Source organism: Hipposideros armiger, unplaced genomic scaffold, assembly GCF_001890085.2.
Source record: "Hipposideros armiger isolate ML-2016 unplaced genomic scaffold, ASM189008v1 scaffold_51, whole genome shotgun sequence".
NCBI classification, from domain to species: Eukaryota; Metazoa; Chordata; class Mammalia; order Chiroptera; family Hipposideridae; genus Hipposideros; species Hipposideros armiger.
In genome coordinates, this window is record NW_017731401.1 from 838,459 (window position 1) to 864,552 (window position 26,094).

A 26,094-nucleotide genomic window follows, 5' to 3' on the forward strand; every position below is an offset into this window, starting at 1 on the left:
TCCTCCGGTGCCAGGTAAGTGATTAAAATATTAAACAGCATCAAGAAAAAAACATCTTGTCAAAATTACTACTTGTGGACTAAAACAAAGGACACATTTCTACTAGAACAGAAATAAATTTTAATTTGTTGAAAAGTGCAGCAGTGAACAGGGTCCTTTGAAGGGCACTTTCTAAGTCAAATGACTGCAGTGACAGAGTCAGGGCAAAAGAACTTCTAGGAACAGATGATGCAAACATTAGGAATTCACAAAATTCAGTGGCACCTACGTGGTGGTGAAACTAAAGAACCCAAATATTCCCATCTGATGCCAATGGTGGATCAGTTGAAATACTCTTTGCTTTCTCTTAATAAGCAAATTCATCTGGGACAATTCATCTTTTGTTAAAAAAGCACTAATCCTCAATTTAGGCATTTAAAGATAAATTTAAGAACATCTCACAGATTAATGTATAACTTCCATGACTGTCATTATTATTTTGTATAAAACCCCAAGTGTTGTCAATTTATATTGACAAAAAAAGTATTGACCAAAAGAAAAAGACAAAAAAATGTATTTTGCAACAACAGCACCATTGGTCGAATTCAAAGATGTTCAAAAGGTGTTTCCTACTTTGTATTTGAGGAAGAGCTTTGTAATAGGAAATCTTAAAAGGCAAAATCTATTCATTCCTATGGCCTCTGTTCATTACTAATGGGATATACAGTTCTCTATGCTGAAAGGCACAGATAAGGACCTGGCCTTCTTCAAGGGGAAAATATAATCAAAATTTAAATCAGTACAGAAACATGGCAAGCCTCTTGCAGTGGGTCCCTTGTACATAGACATTCTCAAAAGTTCAGTGAGTCTTGTAGTCTGCTAGGCTATATAAGCTGAAGCCTCTTAATGAAAGATGATTTTAGCACAGATCCAGAATGAAGCCAGTCCCAAAGAAAAACGTTCATCAAATTACAGGCCATTCAAGTCAGGTAGGAAATGTACCAAATATAGTATAGGTACAGAGAGCGCCTCACCACACCCCCCCACCCAAACAGGAGTCTGCTGCATATAAGAGCAGTGTGGCACGGATGCTACTGGCAGCCAACTTGTGTGTCACTCCTATGACTTGACCTGCTTTCAGGAACCGGCATCATAAAATGAATTAATGCAATAATATGACATCACAGTACGAGACCTGGTAAGAGTTGGTTTCTTTTTATTCGGGAATAACTATGATCAACTTATAGTAATGTGGAAGTTGACTGATTAATGTTAAGAATCAAAGTGTAGAATAAAGCTGATACCCATATTCAACATTGCATTTTGCTTTTAGTTACAAAATGTTAAGAATTCTGTCCCTAAAACATTCACAGCAGAGGTGTTCACTTCATTTGCCTATTTCACCTCTAAATAACCACCACAGTTAATGGGACTGCATGAGGTAAAGGAATAAACCCAATGGCTAGGAACCCACCACAGCTCCATGGCATTCAGAAAGAAAAGTTCTTTATGGCCATGTCATACAAGGTGCTTAAAGCTCAGCCTAAGACCTTAAATAAGGCTAACGTCACTGGTGCCTGAGGTGAACGGGTTACAAACCACAGCTCTTCCCCCTCCCCTGCTGTTCTACCTCCGATGAGCCTTTTTGTGAAGAAAATGGTGGAAACAGGATTGGTCTTTGAGCCAAGAAACATAAAAATGTAGGTGTTTCAAACTGTGAGGAAACCTCAACAAGATCTGGTTTTGACAGGGGAACAGTGAATGGGGCCCAAATTACACGAGACTCCAAAAACTCAGGAAGAACTTATCTGAAAGGCAAGGAGGTACGGTACACTGCATCAACTCTATCTTAACAAGTGAACAGAATGTCAGCAAAATGCAGAGTCAAAACCACTTCACCCGGGGGACTGAAACCTAGACTCCCTGCCGGACAGGCACTTACCATCCCATTACAGCCTTCAACCTGCCAAGCCGAGAGCCCTAGCTCAGAAGGCCCTCAGAAAACACAGCCTTCACCAACCTTTGGCCCTTCTTTTTCTCTGCTGAGATACCTATGCTAGGCCACTTTATTTTTCAGAGCTCAGAGGGAAAAGTACAGAGCAGAGACATTTCCTCGTTTTGAATTTGCGAGCTTATCACATTGTGATGGATGTTATAAACAATGCATTTCTACTAATCTTAAAAACCATGGTACTTGTTCTTAATCAGATGATACAGCTCTAATGGTTATTCTTCAAGCCAGGTGATGTTAGTATGTTTTGATGGTGAAGTGCTCAATCTGAAATGCTATGCAGATCCTTTGATTTTTATACCAAAGCTGTATACCAAAAACCTTTCCCCCCCTAGAGTATTGCTATTTATCTGAATAGATTTACAGATTTTGATTTGACCACATGGGGAATACTCAGGAACTGTGGTCCCATGACAAAGGGCACAGTGAGAACAAAGACCTCAGGGGCATTCCTTACCAGACGAGTGAAGGGACCAGGGACAGCCACTCCGGACATATGGGCAGAGTTCACAGTTTAACACATTGCACAAGGAAGTCAGCCGATTGGTTGTTTTTAAAATCAGGACTTAAAGCCAGTCCAGAAACTCCTCTTCCAGGTGTGATCTTGAAGACTAGCTACAGACACTTAATATAATCACTTCATCAGAAAGAGGCGTGCAGGGGTCCAACGGCAGAGGTCGCTACAGATGTTTTGAAAACCTTCTAGTCCGGACACTGCCGTGATTGTTGAACATGAGACGAGGGTTAAACCTGTATCTGGGAAAGCAAAATGAAAGGATGGCACATGAACTGTTGTTAGCCATTGCGTACTTCATCCCGAATGTTAAGTGAAAAGGATGGCAGGAAGAGATAGATATAAAGGGGACAATTAAATCACCAGAAGGGAATCTAGTGGCAAAGTTCAGAGTACAAAACAGGAGTGCTCAATAGGGCATTTCCATCACAAGTCAGCAAGCACAGCACAATGTAGTAGAAGTAGAGAGGAGAAAAGAAACAGTGAGGTTAATCCTGAAAGGCATTATAGGAGGCGGCAAGATTTGAGCTGTTTTTCTTTAGGGGGGAAAGGGTGATCTCTAAGACCTAAAGCAGCCTGCTGGAAGCGTTGAGCCCTTGCTGAAAGCCCTACCAGTAGTTTCAAACCCTTTCTGTTCTTTATAGTTAAGACCCAGATTGTTGCAGGTAAGAATGCAGGTATGCACCTCAGGCATGACTTCGAATCTCGCTCATCACGAACTCAGGTAAGTCATTAATCCCCCTGGCCACCAATAAAATAGTAAGCCAATTCATGTACAATGTCTGGCACATAAAATAACTTATTTTGCCACCCAAGGGCAAGTTAGAATAAATGCTGAATGGTAACTTGAGTGGAGACTTGGCAAATGTAAAGAATATAGATTGGGTGGAGAGAGATTTTACATGTGTAGGCTAGAAATACATTTTGCTTTTATCTGCTATCTCTTGGGATAAACTAACTCTTCAGAGCAAGGGCTAGCCAATTTTTTGTGTGTATGTGTGTAAAAGGCCATGTATTTTAGGGTTTGTGGGCCATACAGTCTGTCCCAACGACTCAACTTTGTTGGAGTGTAAAAGCAGCCACACACAATATGTGAATGAATGTGTGGGGCTGTGTTCCAACAGTTGGTGGCTGGGTTGGGCCTGTGGGGTTCTGTAGGCCTAAATGTTTGGGAGGAAAGAATAAGCTATAGCTAAGGAATTTAAAAGAAAAAAATCAGTTCTAAAACTATAATCCAGCTTCTTGACTCATTTACATACATCCCTCTCTAATTTGGACTGAGGATATCATTTCACATGAAGATGTCCAAATAAGTGATTACTTTCCGTTAGCTTAGGACATCATTCTTTCCTTTCTTCTATAATCAGTTTAAACAGCTCAGGCTAACACCAGCAAAGCCAGTATCTAGAATCTTAGTTATAAGCTTCTAGAATGTATGCAATACAATTATAATTTTAAGAAACCAAACAAAGTTTGCCTGGGAGTCAGGAGGTCTTACTCTGTCAGTTCCTAACAGGGTGAGCCTTGAGAAAATCACAACTCCAAGCTCTGCTTCTGCATTTAAAACTTACCATATTTTGCTGTGTATAATGTGCACGTTTTTGCCCAAATTTGTGAGGGAAAAATAAGGATGTGCATTACACATGGGTAGTACTAGTTCCATGTCTATATAAGTGTTTTTAATTCTTTTGTTTATGCTTATGAGTTAAAAGTATAACTCTAGAAATAACGATATCCGTATACAAAATAATACCCTGGAATATGATAATCGGTTTTGTTGAACTTACGATGAGCTTGCCAATAAAGAGTTCTTGGCCTCCTTATGATGCGTAAATATTGTAAACTTGAACTGGTACATAAAATTTCTTGTACCATAATATGTTAAAAAATAAATGCTAAAATTCCTTTATAATACAAAAAAACAAGTACCTAAATGTAAACAAATGAAAATTTGAATTAAAAAATTAAAACAAGATTGTTTTCCCTGCAAGTTTAGGCCAAAAACATGGATGAGCATTACACACGGCATTATACACGGCAAATATGGTACCTGTTTGGGCTCTAAGGACTTTATGGAAGTTCTGTGGCTGAGTCCTTCTAACACTTAAGGCCAGATGTCCTGCCCTGGCCACATGGATGCCGGTGCAGCAGGTCCATGTTGTAGCAGTCGCTGCTCAGGGGCTCGGGGCCAACATAGTCCAAGGGGTGCGTGTCCCTTGACCCTCCAAGTCTTAATTAGATGTGGGCCTTGAATCCCGAGAGTCAGCCAGAGATTGCTACAGACTTTCTTTGGTTTGATAAAACATTCCAAGCAAAGTAGCTGTTGGAAACTGCAAAATCAGCATGTGTCCACTAGAAGTCTTGTGTTTTTTATCTTCGAGACTGAACCAAGTGAGGATCTACTTCTCGCTAGCTTGGAGGAAAGATCAAAGCTGGGCGGTCAGAATGCGTGACCAATTAGTGCATTAACATGATGATCCATGTAAAAATAGTTTAGATTAAATGATATAAAATTATGATAAATATTGTCTTTTTATACTGTTATCTAGTTTAGTTTACTGGCATCCATGTCTCTGGCTCTGTATACACTACAGTTGACTCTTGAACAACATAGGGGTTAGGGGTGCCAACCCCCACACAGCTGAAAATACGAGTGTAACTTTTAACTCTACAATTGGCCTTTTGCACCCACGGTTTCAACCAATCACATATTGAAAACAGTACATCATTTTGAGCCATAATTGGGAATGCAAAAATACTTTTTGATCTGTGGTTGGTTGAATCTGTGGATACGAAATCTGCAAAGGGCCAACTGTATTTATTGAAAAAAAAAATCCACGCATAAGTAGACCCATGCAGTTCAAACCCATGTTGTTCAAGGGTCGACTATATTTAAAAGGATCACATTTCTTTATTAAGTCGTCTATAATCCAGTTTCTCTGTTCATTCACATACTACCTCTCTAATTTGGACTGAAGATATCACTTATGAAAATGGCTAATTAAGTTACTGCTTTCCATCAGTTTAGGACATCATTTTTCCCTCTCCCCTACAGAGTATAAGAACTGAAATAATCCTTTCCCAAGGAAAGTTTGATTTTTAATTTCATAATTTTCAAGCAGATGACAGGCTTCTTGCCACAGGCAGCTCAAATGCATGGTGTGCTGAGCCCTTACTGGTGAAAAGTTCCTGTTTAGGAGGAATGAGAATGGAAGGAACAGAGCTGACTTAGTAGGTTTGATAAACATCTTTTCTACCTTCATATACTGAAGTGGGCTTATATATTTCAACGTTCAAGTGCTTATACCTTTTATTCCATTGTCTGCGTTTAATTAATTTATTGGCAAGCATTCACGTTTTTATAATCACGGTTTTATGCTCTCAGAAGCGCTAGGGGACAGGGTAGCACTTGGTCAGGTACTTTAAAGAAGCCCCAGGTGTCACCAATGCAATCAGTGGTACCATGACAAGCATGCCTATCAGGTGGGGCGGCAGAAGAGCCCAGTGGTGAGGGGCAGGGCTACGCCTCTAACTAAAAGCACCTGCTGGCACCGAAGAGCGCAAGTTTCTAACAGCTATTGCTCCCAGCACAGCAGGTTGAGGCACTAAGTCCCAGTATTCCCGCTCTAAAGCAGAAGAATGAGAAACAGCTCCACTCCGAGCAAAAAGGACCCGCAGGCTCCCTCTGCCTTCAACACCAGCATGACTGCTGGAGACAACTTGGCAAAGTCATTGAAGAAAATGGAAACTTACTCAGGGTCAAAAACTCCTGGAGTGCGGCAGGTCGGTCCCGAACAGGACTGTAGCATCATCAGCCGATAGTTCATCTTTCCTAAAAGCTCTGGGTCTATACTTTTAGCAATGTTTGTGATTTGGTATGGGTCTGCAGTCAGATTGTAGACTTCGACAAACACCTACAGGAAATGAAAGGATGGGCGAGACCAAAGAGTAAGGGTTACATTTAAAGAAATACTCCTCATGAATTATTTCTAAATGGAGAGGGAGGAAGACGGCGACAACCAAGGCCCAGGGGAATATCATCTGGTCTCAAGCTCCTCCAAGAGCTCCAGGGTGTACGTGAGACAATGGAGCATCTGTTCTGGGGGTTCAGTTACTTCGGGTCTCTGGCCCACATGCTGGAAAGGGGCCTGTTTCAGGCAGAGTCAGGAGGGGATTTATTACTTTCTGAAATTAAAGCAGAGAGCAGAAGGCAGGACCCTCAAATGGCGAGGCCTCAGACACCAGACATAGTAGTCAGGTTACTGAGTGGGAGTTGACATTTGAAGGTTTACTTTTTGCCTTAGAATTGTTAAGATTCAAATGAAAAACATGGAAGTACTCTAACCTATGTCATATAAATGCTAAATTTTCCTATTTTAAAAACCAGTTTTGGACATATTTGGCCGAAGGATACAATACTATCATTTCTATAGACGTACTATTTCCCTCCAAACTTTGTCTTCCAAATTGGAGTCAAGGGATAGGCTAGGAAGATGGTAGGTAAATTTTGCCTGTAATAGCTTTAAGTGGCTGCCCTCAGACTATCACTTATAAGGTATAACAGTTACCAAACTGATAAACATTACAGGGGAAGGGGAACAGGTTTGAGTTTGAGGTGAGCTCTCCTGGCTATTGTTTAAAGTGCTTACGAGCTATAAGTGAGTGACTGGCGAGTGAGCCAATGTCTGAGAAACACGATGAGCATCGGCTCCAGAGGGCAAGGTGTGGGTTGCCAGATGGGGGTCAGCACCCGCTGATCAACAGTATGGATCTACAAGGGACTGGGTCCATGTGAGCCTTCAAATAATCCACACTGATCTGTGTCGGCTAAAAGGGTGGATGGAGCTGCCTCTGACCCCCACTGCTGATCTATTTGAGCAGCACTGGACTCGGCTGTGGACAGAAGTTTTTGAACAAGTTGAGGTGTCTTACCCTCAACCCAAACTAGCAGAAAAGCAAACAGACCAGCCTGCAGCATTCGGAAAGAGTGACCTGTGCATTTAAAGCATATGTTTGGGTGGTGGTGGGAGAGGAGGAAGCCCCATCCAGAAAGGGCCCAGAGAAGTGAAGAATGGCCTTGGGAAATTCTATTTTCTTAACTGAAGGAAACCTAAGTGGAAGTACAGGCGAGAAATGCACCTTCCCTAGAGAGCATCCTTGGAATTGCTCTTCTGCCACCAAGTCCAGCCCACAAAGCACTGGCAACAGACACACAGCACCAGTGGGGGAGAGCAGGGCCTCTTACCTCCTGGTCGTCAAACTCGCAGTACTGTAAATCCCACAGCGCTGACATGGTCCTCACACAGGCATAGGTGTTGTTATAAGCATCTTCACACACACAGTCTGGGAAACATTGCTGCAGGGATATTTAAAAAAAGTTAAACGAAGATAGTTCTGTAGTAACAACTATGACCAGCCTACAGGGGCAACCCAGTTGGCTCAAACCAGACATACAATATGGAGAGAAATTAAGAAACCTTCCACAGAGAATCAAAAAGATGCGAGGCTTTGTTCCTTATTGACAGCTAACTTGACTAAGGAACATGTGGTTGTGGTGTGTATGTGTATAGACAGTTGCCACCCCTGTCAATCTCCTGACAAGAATTAATTGTAATGGGCGCCTGTAAAATGTATGGTTGGGAAGGAGAAGAAATCAATATGCAAATGAGTCACTTCTAAGGTACATTAGGAACTGCCATCCTAATGCGTTGGAGAAAAAGGCTAAAATGAGCTTTGTGGAATCATCTGTGGTGATTTATGAGTGTTCTTATCACTAAATAGGACCTAACTCTCCCTTATTTCTTCATGTCTTCCATACCAACTTACGGTTGGTTCTTAACCATATTGTAACACTGGTATTAGGAGAGTCAACTCCAAATGGAAGCCTATTTTTCTGCAAAGCAAGGCCAGTGTCGCTGTTACCACCTCCATGACCAGCCTGGCTGTCACCAATGAAGACCCTCGTGATGGCGCGGCTCCAGGTGGGAGCCCCATCTCTCCACTGGATCCCACTGATAACATCCCTAATAAAAAAACGGTACCACTATCGGGAAGGGTAGAAAACCATGAAGGGGTACGGATACGGTGAGAAGATGGACAGATACATGCACTTAGAATAGCTGGAAGAATTCAAAGTGTACATTCTGATAATAGGTCAGCAGCCTCATCTTCAGGATTATTTTTTTATTTTCAGGATTATTGAATTTAACTTTCGTGCACTGACTAATCGCCATAGTCAAATGACAGAGGAGCAGGACGCAGAGTCAAGGTTTCAATACTTGACACATCTATACTGAGGGCTTACTGGGCTACAGTGAGGAAGCTGTCTAAACCAAATCAAGCTATTACTCACAGATACTCCAGGACTCAGGGAAGGACATGTTGGGTCCGGCGTGTTACAACCTTCTCCTTGATATTCCACCAGGATATCTGATCGCCAAGTCACATTACTGGCACCTTTCTAGAAAGAAGAGCAAAGGTGGTTCCTGTGAGGCATAGAGACTGTGAAAAGGATCACAAAGTTATTTATTGTGCTAAAGGGGACTTGGGAGTCACAACTAATTAGACTGTTCATTCAATATCTAAAGGGAATGACTCAAATCGATGCATAAGAAGATTGGTATTTAGAGCCCTTACAAGTGATGGTCAAATGCTTCGAGCATTTAATAGGTACTCCCCAAGCCAACTCCTGTGAGGCTGGTCAGGAAAGTAAACCTACAAGGTAGCTAAGCAAGAATCAGTCACAGTGCCAGGTGCTGGAAATCCAGATTAGAATAAACAATATTGCCCATAAACTCTGGGTAAGAGCAATTCTAAGCTCATACTAAAATTTAGAGCTTAATACACACAGGGACAAGAACAAACAAACAGGGCCGGTGTGCTAAGGACTGCAATAGGTTCAAAGCACTTCTTGATGGTCAGAATGAAGACACCGTACATACGTGAACTTGTCGGAGAGGGGGAGAATTTCTCCCTCCACCCTTCTTTAGTTCTTATGGTTGGACTAGTAATAAAATGGTAAATTGACACAAGACTAAGTTAAGAGAAAAACCAATTTAATACATGTGCATGGGAGAATCACAGTATGATGCTCAGATAATAAAATGAGGCTCAAAGAAATGATGGAACCAGGTGAGCAGGTAAACTGATGACCATTTTGTAAACCAACTCGGTACTATTTGTGGAAATGAATGTGTGCAGTTCCTTGGTACACACATGTACACACACACAAACACAAACGTGCACTGGGAGACATATGTAATAATGCTAGAGCAGCATTGTTCCTAAAACACAACGAGAACACAAATGCCACACTGACAAGAACATAGGTAATGAGTTGTGATGCATTCATACGATGGCATATTAGGCATCTGTGACCAACATGGATTAATCTGGAAACAATGCTGACTTGAAAAAAGTCCCAGATGGCATCCAGTAGGATGTCATTTTTAGAGTGCAAAGCAAGATCAAAACTAGGTATGTTGTTCAGGGATATGTACATAATTACTAAAATATAAGTCAGAATGATAACCCTGAAATTCAGGAAAGGGGTCACTCCCATGGGGCAGGTGAGGGATAGGACGGGGAGGAGCATAAAGGTAGATACACCAGCACTGGGAGTATTTGAGTTCTTAAATGGGAAGATGGATTCATGGGTGTTTCATAACTAATGTGAATTACATGTGTTCTACTGTATGAAGCACAGACTACCTAATAATAAGCTGTAATAGAGTCAGACAGTCAGCAAGATGCACCCATACTGAGTCACCATAAACGGCTAAACCATTTTAGTGCCGATACTTCCCAACTTCTCTATGCTTAAACGTAACTCAAATGCAATTTTACTGGAGAAGAGATGCTGCTGCAAAGCCTCCTTTGCTCCCTGTAGTGTGTGCTAGGCATTTCCCCAAGTCAGCGTATACAGAGCTGTATCACTGAGTGTTGGTTTAATAGTCTATTGTTTAATTGTGAACAATTTAACCGATTCTCTATTGGATATTTAGGTTTTCCATTTTCTTCTATTAATGCTACATTTACATTTTTTTACAATTAGCTGTGTGCAGTGCTAGGCACACAGTAGGTACTGATACTTCTTGAGTGAATTTTGTTTTCTTAGAATAAATTCCCAGATGGAACTGTTTGTTGTGTGTGTTCTCAAGTGATATGTCTTGTCAAATTAGCCTCCTGATAGCTTACACTGATTATACTTTTAGGAACAGAGTCTGAGCAGCTTCCATTTTCTCTTCTGCAAATACTCGGTAGTAATCTTTTTAACAACCTTTGCCACCTCTGCAGGTGATAAAGGCCTCCTTCAGTTAAGCATTTCTTTGATCAGCACTCATGCAATCTTTGCATTTACTCTGGCCATTTTCAATTCCTCTGCGAGTTTAATAGTTATTTCTTTTGCCCATTTTTCTACTGGAATATTAATCGTTAAGAACTCATCTATTAGAGGACTTATTACCCTATTTCACATATGTTGCAAGTACTTTCCCAGTTTGTCACCTGTCTTAATTTTGTTTATGATGATTTTTTTTTTGAGGGAGGCGATGAAGGGAGGATAACAGAACTCTGTTTATATGTGGTTCAAGCAGTCTTTTTTAAAACAAAACTACTTTCCACCACAGATAAGCGAAAAATTCTATTATCTGTTCCCCAAATTTAATAGTTTTAAGATTTAAATTCTTAAGTCTAAATTTATACAACCTGGAATTTATTTCAGACTCTTGGCTCAGGTCTGACTGAGGGCCTTATGCTCACCAAAATGGGCAGTAAAGACATCCCATCCATCTGCGTCTTATTCAGGTTGTAGCCAGCGATGTCCAGAATCGTAGGACCCAAATCAATGTTGGCAACGAGCATCTGTGAGAAAAAGATGAGCAATGTAGAAAAGCTGGTCCTGTGTTCGTTTTCTATCTGTACTCTTCATTCCACCCCACCCACGAGACAAACAGCGTTCATTATTATGTTTTGTACAGCCCACACTTACTTAAATTTGAACGTATGAATCAGTAAGACCTAATTATAATAATTTAAAAAACAAAAGCATATAACATTTGTAATATATGGCCCTGGGAAGTTATATACTTATTCTACCCACACTTATTGATCAAATCATTTTTTAAAAAACTCCTTTGGGATTGCCTGGAGTCTGCTATAAATCATGAAAAAAATGTTGGTCTAATTATTTTATACCAAGTGTTTTCCAACTTGATAATTCTTATTAGTTCACTAAATTTGACTTCAAGTGGGCTGACATTTTTGAATACCTCAAAGGTTGAATGCTTGCCACCAAGGAGGAGATGAGCCCTTTCCAATAGTTTTTCAAAGGGACAATACTGCTAAAAAAACATGTTTGCAGTAGGCTTTGAAGACTGCAGAAAACTTATTCCAACAGTGCATCAATAAAAGTTTCCTTAAAGAGCACAAAACTTAGCTGTTTTAAACAGACATTCTAGAAATTAAAAATAACTGTCCCGCATTTATACCTTGCCTTATTTCCTTGGTTTATTAGACTATTTTCCTTCATTGTATGCAATGCCTCTTTAGGACCTAAACTAGCACAGTCAAACATAAATATAATAGGACCACATACATACATGTATGTAACTTAAAATTATCATGTGATCACATTAGAGTAAAAAAGAAAAGAAATCGTTTGTATATATTTAACCTGATATATAAACATAATACTATTTCAACATGTAGGCAATACAAAAAAATTAATGAGATTTTACTGTTTTAATTTTGAACCAAGTCTTTGAAATCTGGTATTTTAAAACTATAACACATCTCGATTTGGACTATCTATGTTTTGGCTCAACAGCCACAGGTGGCCAGTGGCTACTGTCGCGGACAGTACAGGCCTATACAGAACCTAAGCATATACCTGGAAGTCACTTTGGTCACAGGCTAGGGAAAGCTTCAGAGTGGCGAAGACAATCCACCGGGAAACAAGGAGGACTAATGTTTACTGAGCACCTACTCTGCACCAGTACTTAGCATTTATCCTCATTTAATCCTCACCACGATCCTATGGTGCAGTATTTCCCTCACTTTACAGATGAGGAAAAGAAAGAGAAGTAAACGAACAAAATCAACAGCTTGTAACTAGAAAAGCAGTTCTTTACTCAAAGGAAATAAGTCTTCAAAACTGTTGAGGAAACGTGGATCATCTTACGAGAGGCCAAAAGTGGATTTAAAAAACCCCCACAAAAACCCTAAGGCCAGAAACCATCTTCAGGTCAGGCTTCCTGGCAGCTAGGGAGGCACAGTGATACACATATCGTGGCTCTGAATTAGTGTAACTCTGCAGCTGTCAGAAATGACCACTCAGTGGCAGGCAGCTCATGGAAAACCCATATGTTACTGAGAAAAAAACAAACCCCACAGCAATGCCTCTGGGGATTACATGAGCCCCAGGTCAGAGATATCTTGCCTAGTTCCAAGCCCACAGGCAGGCTGAGCAGCTTGGAATAAGATCAATACGAGTGGGTATGAATACAGAAGAGATCATGTCAGGAAAGAAGAGACAAGCAGAGACAGGGCCTCCAGAATCAGATCAAGGCAACAAGACCCTGATGTGTGACCAACAGATCTTCCTGATGTCTAGAACATGAACCAAGTGAAGCCAAGTCCACAGGCATTACTGACATGTCAAGGCAGTTTTATAAGAAAAGAGAGAGTCAATACTAATATTGTAAAACCCACAGAGATAGAAAATGTCAATTGCCAGTCTCACCAGGAGTTAAGAGCCATCAGCTGTATGATGGATGGGAGGCTCTCCCTAATAGTGGTTTGCGCTCTGGGGAGAAAGGTCTGCAAGTTCTGGTACAAATCAAGAGTCACTAAGATTCTGCATAAGTACCATTAAACACCATCCCAGGACTCTTTCTTCCCAGATAGCTACATGATCACACCTTCCCTATAAGTAATGGACTAATTCTCTTCCCTTCTAGACTTTTGTTTGACCAAGAAGTAGAGTCTCAAAATTAGCACAGTACATCAGGAGATGGGAGACTTCAAGTGGATACCGAGTATGAGGTATTCAACCGAGAATTATACCCATCTCTGGGTTTTATGCAACCAAGAATTAGAATAGATACTATAGTTCCATCACCGTAATGACTTCTAGAAACATTAACGTTTTATTTTCTAAAATGGTCAGATACTCCTTGACTTACGATGGGGTTACATCCTGATAAACCCATCATAAGTTGAAAATATCAGAAGTTGAAAATGCACTTAATATGCCTAAGCTACCAAGCAAGCATCACAGCTTAGCCTAGCTGGTTTCTACAGAATGTGTATCGCTTCTGCATCATCATCATCAAGTCGAAAAATAGTTACGTCAGAACCTTGTAAGCTGGGGACTATCTGTACTGCTTTTATCACTAACCATAAACTCAAAGATTCACTTATGGATTGGAACCAAAAAGCTTTGACAAGACCAAAAGTACATTAGTTCATAAGTCACAGCCTCAGAGTTGGTTTAGGAATGTTCTTGGGATTTAAACATCTAGACATTCTGATCAAATAAATTCCCCTAGAAAACTCTGGGGCATGAAATCAAGGGATATTATGCCTTGAACCTGCTTATTTTTTTTTTAGCTCTGGAAGGACAATCCTGCAGAATTACTGAACACAGAACAAGAGGGGTCTGAGGAGGATACGTTGGGTTTCCAAACAGACATTAAAGCCCTCGTGTTAAAGCATTCATGTAAGGCGATCAAAGAAGATGCAAAGCACGTCAGAGAGCACCAAACCCAAGTAGGGGAAAGCACGGGAACTGCAAAAGCAAGCAGAGAACTCGCCCCGTGGGCTGCTGCATCCGAGTTTGCTCCTCAGCCCCAGCTTCTCCAACAGCAAGAAGCAGGGCGCCCCCTAGTTACACTTGAGAACCTGCACTTAACATCCTCCCAACCTCATGCAGGCAAACCCATGCTTCTTTTATCCAAAGTCTTAAAGCCAAAAATGTGGTCTTCCCGACTCCCAGTTCAGTTCTGTTTCCTCCGGATCATGCTGTGTCATTTTAGTCTTCCTACAAAACTTTTCCTTCCTTAAAACCCTTTTGAAGAACTTCTACCACCAAATCTAAAGCTAGACTAATTTCTAGCCAGAGGAGAAAACCTCAACAGCCACTCTTTGGCAAGCACACGTCCCATCTGCCCCTACTCTCACAAACAGTCAACACAAAGTTAAATCCACTGGTCAAATGTGCCATTTTTGCCATCAGGCTGGACAGCTCAGCTCATTAAGCCCAACTCATAACCCTGTGCTACTCACATGGAACTGGCACTGAGACAACTGTGCTGCCAACACATGATGAATCACCCCCCCCCCTCCGGCATTCTTTGTGCTAGATGGAAGCCAGGCATTTCATGCTTTTCAGAGTACATCTGTCAGCACAACAGCGTAAAAAGTCATGGATTCTGAGAACAGACAGTTCATTTTCAGTCCTGTTTCTGCCATTTAACTATGTGACCTTGGTATTATCCATTCAACAAACCTGGATGTCCCCCAATGCATGTTAAGGACTGGGTATTCTAAGTTTAGATAGCACCTCTCTTCTAGGAACTCCGAAAGTAAAAAGGATAAACTCAGTAGGGTGTGATAAGTATGAGGCCACTTGGAAAGGGCACCTACCCCATGTGGGGGCAGGGGCCTGTAGTGACTTCCCAGACTGGACCCCTAAGCTGAAACCCTAGAGCACAATTAACGTAGCCTGCTTAAAGGGGCATCAGGTGGGCATTCCAGACAGCAGGGGCAGTCAGTCAGACAGGCAAGGAGGTGAGACAGGTGGCTCACTTAGGAAGAGAAGGTAGTTCAGTACAAGGGCCCCCTTCTGTCCCTGGAACGAGCCAAGCTCGTTCTCACGTTCATGCCGTCACATTTACTGTTCTGCTCAGAACACCCTCCCACAGATCTCTATGACTAAATCCTTAACACTGCTCAAACGCCTCAGAGGCTTTCACTGACAATTGTAGCGAAAGTATCTGCTCTTCCTGACATGGAGTTAAGAACTGATCCTCCCTGATTGCTCACTGCTGTGTATCCAAGGCTCCTGGCATACTGTGCTGCAACAAGTATATTTAATAAATACTTGTCTGAGCTACAGTGTAATGGTTAAGTGTATGGACTTTGGAGCCAGACTGACCAAATACAGGGCTCTGATACTTTTCAGCTACATGATCTTGGGCAAAACATTTAATTTCTGTATTTTATTCTGTACCTCAGTTTCCTCACCTGTAAAATAGGGCTAATAGCATCTATATCTCATAAGGCTGTGAAGGTTAAATGAACTGACATAGGTAATACATTGAGCTGTTGTCACACACTAAACATTCAGTAAATATTAGTTATTGTTAGAATAGCTTCCTAGGAACCAGGCCTCATTTATGTAGATGGCTTAGAGAAAGTGAAGTTTCTAATTTTAACATTTAGATGGCACTATTAGCTTGAAGAAAACCAGGCCAATCTGTTCCACTGGTAGCTGGCTGACACACTGCACTCTGCTCTCACTCTGCCTTCTTCCCACACTGGTTAGAAGTGGCCCTAGAAGCCCTGATCCTCAGAAATGCACACAGAGTCTGACGGTCTCCTCAACCAGCTCCCAGCACCAAGATCAATAAATGCTTTTACAAGTTAACGGTCTTCCAAACTTGCCTATCTCCTTTATAAGGAGATGCCTGTTTAGAGGATATTGAATTTTTAGTGGAAAGTGATTGGCTTTAGAAGTGTAGGTAATAAGAGAAAAAGAAAAAAGGCAATTGTGAAGGCCATTTAACCTTTCTGAGAGAATTTTAACAGAATTCCATCAAGAGTATTGTAAAAGAAAGTAAATGAATGGCAGAAATTAAAACAAAGTAAACATTAAACCCGAAAATTAAACTAAAGTACAGCCAGCAAGTCTGGCCTATTTTCCAATTTTAGCTTAAGTAACGCATTTGCTCATTTTCTTTTGTCGCATAGAGCTGGGACTGACATTGTGAAATCAGGAAAGAGAGAAGACGTGAGTGGTAGAGCATATCAATTTTTATCTTTCAAGCAATAGGCCAACATGTTATGGAGCCAGGTGCCCACGTTTCTAGGAATAGTGTCTCAGTATTAGGTAACACGCTTGGAAAAAGACACTGAAACCAAACGGAAATGGCAACAAAACAACGTGGTACATTATGACAGTTCTAGGAGAGAGAAACAGTAGAGCAGAAAAGCATTAATGAGGAAGAGTCCCACAGAGAGAGGGACTAAACTCTCAGAAGACATGTTTTCCATAGCCTTATACTCAAAGTGAGGTCAGACCTGCAGCAGACATTACCTGGGAGCAGGTGAGAAATGCAGAATCAGAGTCTGCATTTTAACAAGACCTCGGGGGATCTGCACACACAGTAAAGCCTGAGGAGCTCAGCTTAGCTCAGGGCAGTGGGTCCCAAACCGGGCTGCCTCTCAGGATCATCTGTGAACTTCAGAAAAAAAGCAGAGGACGTGTCCCTATCCAGTCTAAGCGAGTCAACCAGAACCTTTCTGGATGTTGAACCTTTCACAACTTCACAGGGTGATTATGAGGAGGACCTGAGTGCAGAGTCACTGCTCCAAGACAAAGACCTAATCCCAAGAGAGAAACAAAAAAGGGGTGGAGTTAAGATGGAGGAGTAGGTAAATTCTGAACTCGCCTCCTCCCACTAACACATCCAAATTACAACTAAATTATAGAACCACCATCACTGAGAACCACCTGAAGACTAGCTGAACACAGTCCTATATAATTAAAAATAAAAGAAGAACCCACGTGCAGATGAGTCGGAGGGGTGAAGATGCGGACTGAGCAGGTCCACACCCATGGTGTGAGGATTAATAAATAGAAGGGATATCTTATCCGCAGAGGTCCCCCCAGAGGAGTGAGGGGTCCAAGCCCCATACCGGGCTCCCCAGCCCCAGGCACCTGTGCCAGGAAGAGGAGTCCCCATAACATCTGGCAGTAAAACCCAGCAGGGATTATGTCTGAGAGAGACAAAGGGCTGTGGGAAACCAAGAGGCTGCTCTTAAAGGGCTGGAAGAAATCACTAAATTCCTAGAAACATACAACTTTCCAAGACTGTCTCAGGAAGAAACCAGAAAATCTGAATAGACAGGTAATTACTAACACAATAAAATCAGTAATCAAAAACTCCCAACAAACAAAAGTCCTGGACCAGACGGCTTCATAGGTGAATTCTACCAAACATTCAAATAATACATATCCTTCTCAAACTAATCCAAAATATTGAAGTGGAGGGGAGGGAAGGCTCCCAAACTCATTCTATGAGGCTAGAATTACCCTGATACCAAAATCAAAGACACTAGAAAAAAAGAAAAATAGAGGCCAATACCCCTGATGAATATAGATGCAAAAATCCTCAACAAAGTATCAGCAAACCGAATTCAGCAATACATTAAAAAGATCATACACCATAATCAAGTGGGATTTATTCCCAGGGGCAAAGTTGGGTCAATATCCTCAAATCAATAAACGTATGATACAACACATAAACAAATGAAAGATCAAAATCATACTCATATCAACAGATGCAGAAAAAGCATTTGACAAAATCCAACACCCATTTATGAGAAAAACTCTCAGCAAAGTGGGGATAAAGAGAATATATCTCAATATAGTAAAGGCCATATATGACAAACCCACAGCTAAATCATACTCAATGGTGAAAAGCTGAAAGCTTTTTCACGAAGATCAGACACAAGACAAGGATATCCACTCTCACAACTTTTTTACAATATAGTATTAAGGTCCTAGCCACAATCAAACAGAAAAGGGAACCCTCATACTGCTGGTGAGATTGTAAACTGGTGCAGCTACTATGAAAAAAGTATGGCGGTTCCTCAAAAAATTACAAATAGAACTATTATATGACCAGGAATCCCACTTCTGGGTATTTATCCACAGAAATCTAAAACACTAATTTTAAAAGATATATGCACCTGTATGTTCACTTTATGTCCATCAATATATGAATAAAGAAGAGGTGGTACATATATACAATGGAATATTACTCAGCCATAAAAAAAGAAACCTTGCCATTTGCAACAACATGGGTGGACCTATAAGGCATTAGGCTAAGTGAAATAAGTCAAAGACAAATACCGTATGGTTTCAGTTATATATGGAATCTAAAACACAAAATAAACGAACAAAAAATCAAAGCAAAAACAAACTCATAGATATGGAGAATCAACTGATGCTTGCCAGATAAGAGAGTGATAAGGGGAGGGGCAACAAAGGTGAAGGGGATTAACAAGTAAAAATTGCCAGTTATAAACTTGGTCACCAGGATGTAAAGTACAGCACAGGGAATATAGTAAGACTGTAATAACTATGTACAGTATCAGATGGGTACTAGACTTATTGTGGTGGTCACTTCGTAAGGTATATAAATGTCTAATCGCTATGTTGCACATCTGAAACTAATACTATATGTCAACTATAATTTAAAATAAATTTAAAAAGACAAACAAAAGCTATTCATGTTCTTTATATGATACATACACATACACACACACACACACACACACACACACACACACACACACATTGGAGGTGGGGTACAGTTAATAGGGGGTAGCCAGGAATTTTTAAAAAGTCACTGTTTCCAAGGCTTATAAATACACTTACAAGATCTTAAGCCAATCAGCCTTCATCCTCACAGGAGAAGAATCTAATCAGCCTCCTCTCAGGAGTCGCCTTCTTTTCTCAGGCAAGTGCTACCTATAAACAGCATCGTCTTGTCAGGCACCTACCTTGCTTATCTGATTTGGTTTGATCCCAGGTCCTCGAACCAACAGTGGAACTTTGATATCAAACTCATACAGCTGCCTTTTGTCTATTGGCAAAGAAAACTGTCCTGAAAACAAAATGCATAGGGTAAAGATGGAGCCAAGACAGAAGTGCCACTCATTCATTTAATCAACAGTAAAAACAAAACAACTTTGTTCTACTAATTATGGTGTTTTAATAGGAAGCTTAAAAATCTGCCAGGGTGTCTTATTACTAATAAGGCAGGAAACGATGAGTTCATCTTCTTTAAATAAATGTCTAGGTGGATGCCCTGGTCTAAGCACAAATTCAGCAAAAAGAATGACAGGAAAGTACTGAAACACAAACATACAATTTATGTATGATATTCAACCTGATCATAATTGAACGAGGTTATTCTAAAAATTGCTAAGGGACAAAAACGTTTTGTCCTTTTGGTGTTTCCTGAATAAACTGCATTACAAGATAACCAAAAAGTTGATGCAGGAAGTTCTTCTCTAAGGAATTCCAGCTAATTAATACAAAAGGAAGGAGTTATGAAGTCAGCATTTTGCAATTTTTGAGGGAATAATGGATTTTTAAGCAACAATCACCAGTGGAACCTTTAGCCACATAAGGTTCACAGGATGGGCTCAGGCTGATACCACATGAACCATCAATCAACACTAGCATCCCTAAAGTGGGGCAAGCAGGCACCATGGGCATCATGAAGTGATACAACAGGAGGTACACAGCATCAACAAGAAAGCATTCTTGCTGAAAATGTAAATTTCTATTAAGACTCTAGACCTTAACCACTAATCTATAGGGAATGCTGAGTATAAACAAACAAGTTAAGACAATATGAGGCAGCAATTAGCCAAATCCAGAATGTGAGATATTCTAAAAGACACAAGACCATTTTTTCCAATAAATCAGTGGCAAATGACAGCTTTAGGACCCAAAAAATCTAAAGTAGTGTGTGGACTTCATCTAGATCATCACACATAATAAACTAGTAAGATGCACAATCAAGTATGGGTGTGTGGAATCACAACATCTGGAGTTTCTTCAAAACCTTCTTGCTAAAAAAGAAAAACATGGGGAAGGTAGGAAAAATTCAAAAGACCCAGCCATATACAGCTGAAAATCAAAGCTGGATAATGGAGGTTATTTTACTAGTCTATACTTTGAGTGCCTTAAAATATTCAGAAAAATGCATGAAATGCCCAATCAATCTGCTCCCAAGCAAGCCTCAGGTTAGTTCCACTGAAGTTTATAGGTGGGGAATGTAGTTAAAAACACTGGTTTTTAACCACAGAAAAGTTCAAGGAGAAAGGATGCAAGTCAAGGACATGAGGCTGGCTCACTGCAATATGAAAAACAAAAAATAAATCAAAGACACGCCCTCCCTTCCTCCCGCGCACACACACATCAAAAAAACCAATTTTACAATTTTGCAAAGAAATAAATAAAAAATCCCCCCATCCCCAAAGACAACCTTCTCTTGGTCATCCTGTGTAAAATGGCTTACCCCTTATTCTTTAAGGTGTACTTCTCCTTGAAATCTAGTTCAATTTCTTACCTCCTTCATAAACCATTCCTCCAGCCCATCAAGCTCTCTCTATTCCTGACTCGTAGAATATCATGTAATTTAGCATATGATGTAGCAAATAATAAAACGTGGTCCCTCCATGTGGGAATGAGTTGGCCCTCCAACCAGAGGGGTCCTTAGGGTAAGGCCCTTCCTCTAACCTCTCCACTGCTATAGAAAGACTAGAGCTCCCTGCCAGGGCTATTGGTCGCATGAAAAAGGAAAAGCACCTCACCGAAGTCACAGGAAAACCCAGCCATGCCCCTTACCTGTGTGATAGCCATTGTCTGAGGTATAAAAGATGTAAGTGTTGTTGAGCTCCCCATTGAACTCCAATCTCTTGACCAGTTTCTCCACAAGGTCATCAACTGAGAGTAGAGTTTGCCACCTGGATGTAAAGAGGGTGGCAATGGGACCTCAGAGACGATGGCGCAAAACCTCAAAACCACTCTCCCCAAAAGCTCAAATCCCAAATTTCCTTTCCTCAGACCCCTCATTTCAAAGACAGAAAAATTTAGAACATAGCTCATTCCAAATTTAACTGTTTCCAAAAAAATGAGGCTTTTTAGAACCAGTTAGCTTTATTATTTATTATCACTGGTGATGAGAGTAGAGACAATTAGAAGGGAAAGTTGTCAATTCAGTACAGATTAATACAGATTAATTCAGATACATCTGGGCCACAACAGTGTTGAATGGTCTAATCTAGGGATCGGCAAACTATAGCCATGGGCCAAAGCTTGCTAACTGCCTGTTTTGTTTTTAAATTGTGGTTAAAAAAAACCAAAACACGTAACAGGAAATTTACCATCTTATTTTTAAGTGTACAGGTCAGTAGTATTAAGTATATTCACATAGTGAAACAGATTCGCAGAACTTTTGCAAATCTGAAACTGTGTACCCATTAAATGACAACTCACTGTCTGTTTTTATATACACATAAAGTTTTATTGGAACCCAGCCATGCTCATTCATTCACATATTGCCTAGAACTGCTTTTGCGTTCCAATAACAGAGCTGAGCAGCTGCAACAGACCATATGATCTGCAAACCTATAATTATTTACTATCTGCCCTTTTACAGAATAAGTTTGCCAACCCCTGGTCTAAACTATATACACCTTAAGAGAAAGTAATGGATTTTAAAAAATTGTTTTAAAAAAACTTCTTGAAAATTCCAAACAGCAGAGGTAAATATTTTGCTCTAGTCTAAGCCTTTCAATCTTATGTACATATGGGGAGTACTGATCTCCAATAAAGCAACCTTTTCTTTAGATGTAGAAAATTTATTTTTAATCAAATGGCTCCAGTTTGCAATATGTTTATAACGGGTCATAAACATGAATTAATTAGTCCTGGGGTCCAAAGGCCACTTCACACACCTGAATGTAAAGGAATCTGTCGGCACCTGAGGCAGCAGACCCACCATGAAAGTCTCTCCCATCAACTTGATACCCTCCAATTTTGTCTCAAGAATAACTACCTGGTACAGTCCCCTATTCATAGGCTGATGTGGAGGGTCTTCGAAGATCACCCAGATTGAGAAGGTAGCAGCTCTTACCTTTTCCTAAATGCATTATCTAAAAACTGTATTGAAGAATTAGTCATTGGGGTCTTGGCTTGCCTAATTAACCAGTGCTTGTTCTAAAATTTAAAAGAAAGAAAATGTTAACACCAAGTCATCAAGTCACTGAAGTCAAATAAACTACTAGAGTAGACAATGAAAAGGATCATTTTACACTTTGGCACAAAGGAACTAACTAGAACTTGTTTAAGCAACTTCAGACTTTCCCTCCTCCTTATTCCCCTCCCATGTTCCCCCAAAAACTTCCTGTAGATCATTACTCATTCTTTAGATTCTTCCTACCACATCCCTAATGGCAGAAGGCCTGAGCTCCTTTGTCAGCAGCATTAATAAGCATTAGAGAGTTAGTGAAAAATATTTGGAAACTACTGGCTAAAAGGAGATTAAATTTATAATTTAGACTCTGAGTCTATGCTTTGGGTCTATTACCCAAGCTACAAAAGAGTCAGTATTAAACTTTACCTTCCTCTAAGTTTTGCCTAATAAGTTAACATTTTATTGCCCTCTATTTTCTTCCCCAAGATATCGATCATCCTAAACCTTGGGAAAAATCTCATCATAGCAATTTCCTAAAACTTAAAGTCCAAATCTGAAGGGTTCTTCTCATGTAAATAAAAGTCACAATTAAAAAAAAATAAGAATTCCAAAAACATAAAAAATAAAAAAATTTTCCCATACACCAGTCATTATTTCCTTCTTCCCTATTCTTAAAACCCTAAGCTGCTATCTCTCAAACTGTGACCTTCAAAGTGTTCTTTAGTATGTTTGAGAAATCCTGTAGCACAGTGACTTTTATAACCAAAAGTTTGTAAACTTTCTCGATCATGGGAACTTCTATCAATTTCTTTTGGAACACAATTTGAGATGGCCCTCTAGTTTAAAACTCTCAGTTCACTCAGCTTTAAAATCATACTTAATAAGCACATGCTTACAATAGTCCAGGCAATATGCTAAATGTTTCTATGTACTTTAATCCATACAGCAGTTGCATGGCAGATTAGGATCTCTACTTTATACAGAAAAATGGAAGTTATCATCTTGCTCATGGTCAAGTTGCTTAGCTAGAAAGTAGTAATGCTGAGTTTAACTCCAAGGCTCATTCTTTCCACCACCTCATAAGTAACTAAGATGTCTGGATAACAGGTATGAGGCAGTAGAGGGCTCTGCATTTGGACGAGTGAAATGCCAATCCCCTGTGCCAAGGGAAGGATAACTGGTATTTGAGGCAAATATTTAGATGGTGCCCTTAATTATATGTCCTCATTTCTCCATTCAACTTCCCTGCCCAATCATATCATACTGCATCGCCCCTCTTCTTCCTATGCTGCAGGCCTGGTGAAGGCCACCCAGAGGAGGCTGCTGCAGGCCCAGTTCAGCCCCAAGGGACATGTCTCAGGCACTGCCAGGCAGAGGTGAGCCAGCACAGAGGTTATCAGGAGAGCCTGCAGTCAAGAAAGATGGCATCTCTTTAACATTCCCTGTGGACTCTCCAGCTGCTCAATGGATATGTGGCAGGAACCTTATCTGCACTTCTGAAGCAAGTTTATACCATCTATTGTACCAGAGACGGGTGTAATTACCTTTAAAAGATCTGGAAGGAAAACCAACTATTGTACATGGCTAAGAGGCTTCCTAACAAGTATATGACACAGTTAACTATCGAGTATGGCTTAGTACAAGGATTAGGGAAGGTACCGTTCCATGGATGTTGAAGTTCTTGTTCCTTGGTGCAAAGACGTTCTGGAAGGTCTTCTGGTACTGAGGTGCGGCAGTCCAAGGTGAATGAGGCGCTGGAGTGGAGATCATCATGAAGAACGGTTGCGAGTTGGACTTGTAATCCAGGAAATCCAAGGAGACATTAGCCTGACATATACAAAGATTTGTCATCTCCTATCCTACCCAATAGTTGAGGATTTGATATACATTCTCTGGTGAACAGAAGGTACAGGGTCATATTAGCTTTTAACCAATCTTAGCACACAATCGATGTCACAGTCATTTGCAAACATGCTGTTGGAACAAATATTTGGCTTTTAGGCAATACTTGTGATAAAAAATTGAAAAGCACACCTTCTTAAGAAAGCAATTAAGATTGTGATGAATTTATACGATCTAAAAAATGTTATGCCTCCCATAAAAAAGAAATAGTAATTTGGCCATGTTAGCTTAAGAGTGCATACATTTGATGCCTTAAAGAATATAAAGAGTCAATCTAACTCATAATAATGGGAAAGGTGGATTAAGTTATCTTAATCTTACAAGAATATGTAGAGTAGAGATGATAAATTATGCCGGCTAAAGTGGCTAAGCTAAATCAGTAATACTAAATCCAAATAAATCACACCAGGGCTTTAATTTATATGGACTTACATCTTTTATTTGCTTATCTAGAGATACCATATGAAAACGGAAGCATCCCACATACATGTAATGTTTTTAATTGTTCTGGTTGATTTAGTATATGTGCTGCCAAAACGAACACTGTTCGAGTTGATTTGTATCTTCATTTATTCCCAACACTAAACTTGAAAGATACTGACTGTAGCAGTTTCCTATCACCACCCTGCCCACCAACTTACTTTAGCCTTGTCAGAAACCTGTGGTTTCTCCATCACGCCAGGCACACTCCTGTCTCAGTGCCCTCACTTTTCGTTTCCTCTGTCTGTGGCACTCTTTCCCCTGATCTGTGCAGCTCACTCTCACCTCCTTCAGGAGTTTGCTTAAATGTTACCTAAGTAAACCCCATAGTCCGCCTCATTTTTCTAACTGATCACCATCTAGTAAGACTAAAAATGAATGTGTATGTACATATACACATGTATAAATAAAAGCAGCCACTAAAAAGTTACCTCATACAGAATCAAAGATTTTGTTTCATTGACTGCTGAACACCTTCTATAATGAGTGCTGAAACATTTGGTGAATAAATGGTTGTCGTTAGAAACACCTTAGACAGAAGGGAAGTCCCAAATTCACCTAATTTCAGTCTGTTTTATATATGAATACACAATGCCTGCGGAACTCGCACATCCCTACCCACCCCCCTCAGGATGAAGCTGCCGTCTTGTAGCTTGTGAGTAAAGCTGGGGTCAAGAGTAGGAGCCCTTACAAAGTAAAACCTCTTCAAAGTAATATCCATAATCTTAGAGACTAGTCTTTGGAAAAGGATTTGTTGCTGGAATTTCAGGAATATTAGATCTGAGCCTGGCTTATATACAAACAAATACTCTCAGGAGTGTTTGTTTGTTTTGTAATTAGTTTCAGGTATGTAACAGTGCAATAGCAAAGTGACAACCCCCTTCCCCCACTCAGGAGTTTTTAATCAGTTGGAAATATTCTTTGTCAGTTAGGTCAAGTTATTTATTATTCATTCACATTACCCAACATGAACAAATACAACTAAAGGTTTCCTAGGCAGAGTCTTTAATCAAGTGTGAGCCAAACCTGCAAGGCCAGGGCTTCTGTAACTCACCAAAACATCAGTCAGGTAGTCCACGCTGTAGTTTTCACCATGTTTCCGTGTCTCCCCATTGATAGACAGGGTATAATTATAGTATTTAGAATTCTTTTCCTATTAAAGAGAGGAAAAGTAAAATTTGTTATGAGGTCAGCACACAAAATGAAAG

General features: G+C 40.3%; 1 protein-coding gene across 1 annotated transcript in view; it reads right to left on the reverse strand.

The window, feature by feature from the left end:
* Positions 1-1,173: 1,173 nt before the first annotated feature.
* The window catches only part of GNS (glucosamine (N-acetyl)-6-sulfatase), a 36,118-nt gene continuing 11,197 nt past the window's right edge, over positions 1,174-26,094 (reverse strand). The window contains exons 5-14 of the mRNA XM_019640554.1: positions 25,941-26,039; positions 24,164-24,331; positions 22,445-22,527; positions 21,154-21,272; positions 19,296-19,399; positions 11,265-11,366; positions 8,857-8,964; positions 7,750-7,860; positions 6,258-6,418; positions 1,174-2,746 (exon numbers count right to left, since the gene is read on the reverse strand). Of these exons, the coding sequence (XP_019496099.1) occupies positions 2,671-2,746; positions 6,258-6,418; positions 7,750-7,860; positions 8,857-8,964; positions 11,265-11,366; positions 19,296-19,399; positions 21,154-21,272; positions 22,445-22,527; positions 24,164-24,331; positions 25,941-26,039 (1,131 nt within the window). The 3' untranslated portion in view covers positions 1,174-2,670. The remainder of the gene's footprint in view (positions 2,747-6,257; positions 6,419-7,749; positions 7,861-8,856; positions 8,965-11,264; positions 11,367-19,295; positions 19,400-21,153; positions 21,273-22,444; positions 22,528-24,163; positions 24,332-25,940; positions 26,040-26,094) is intronic.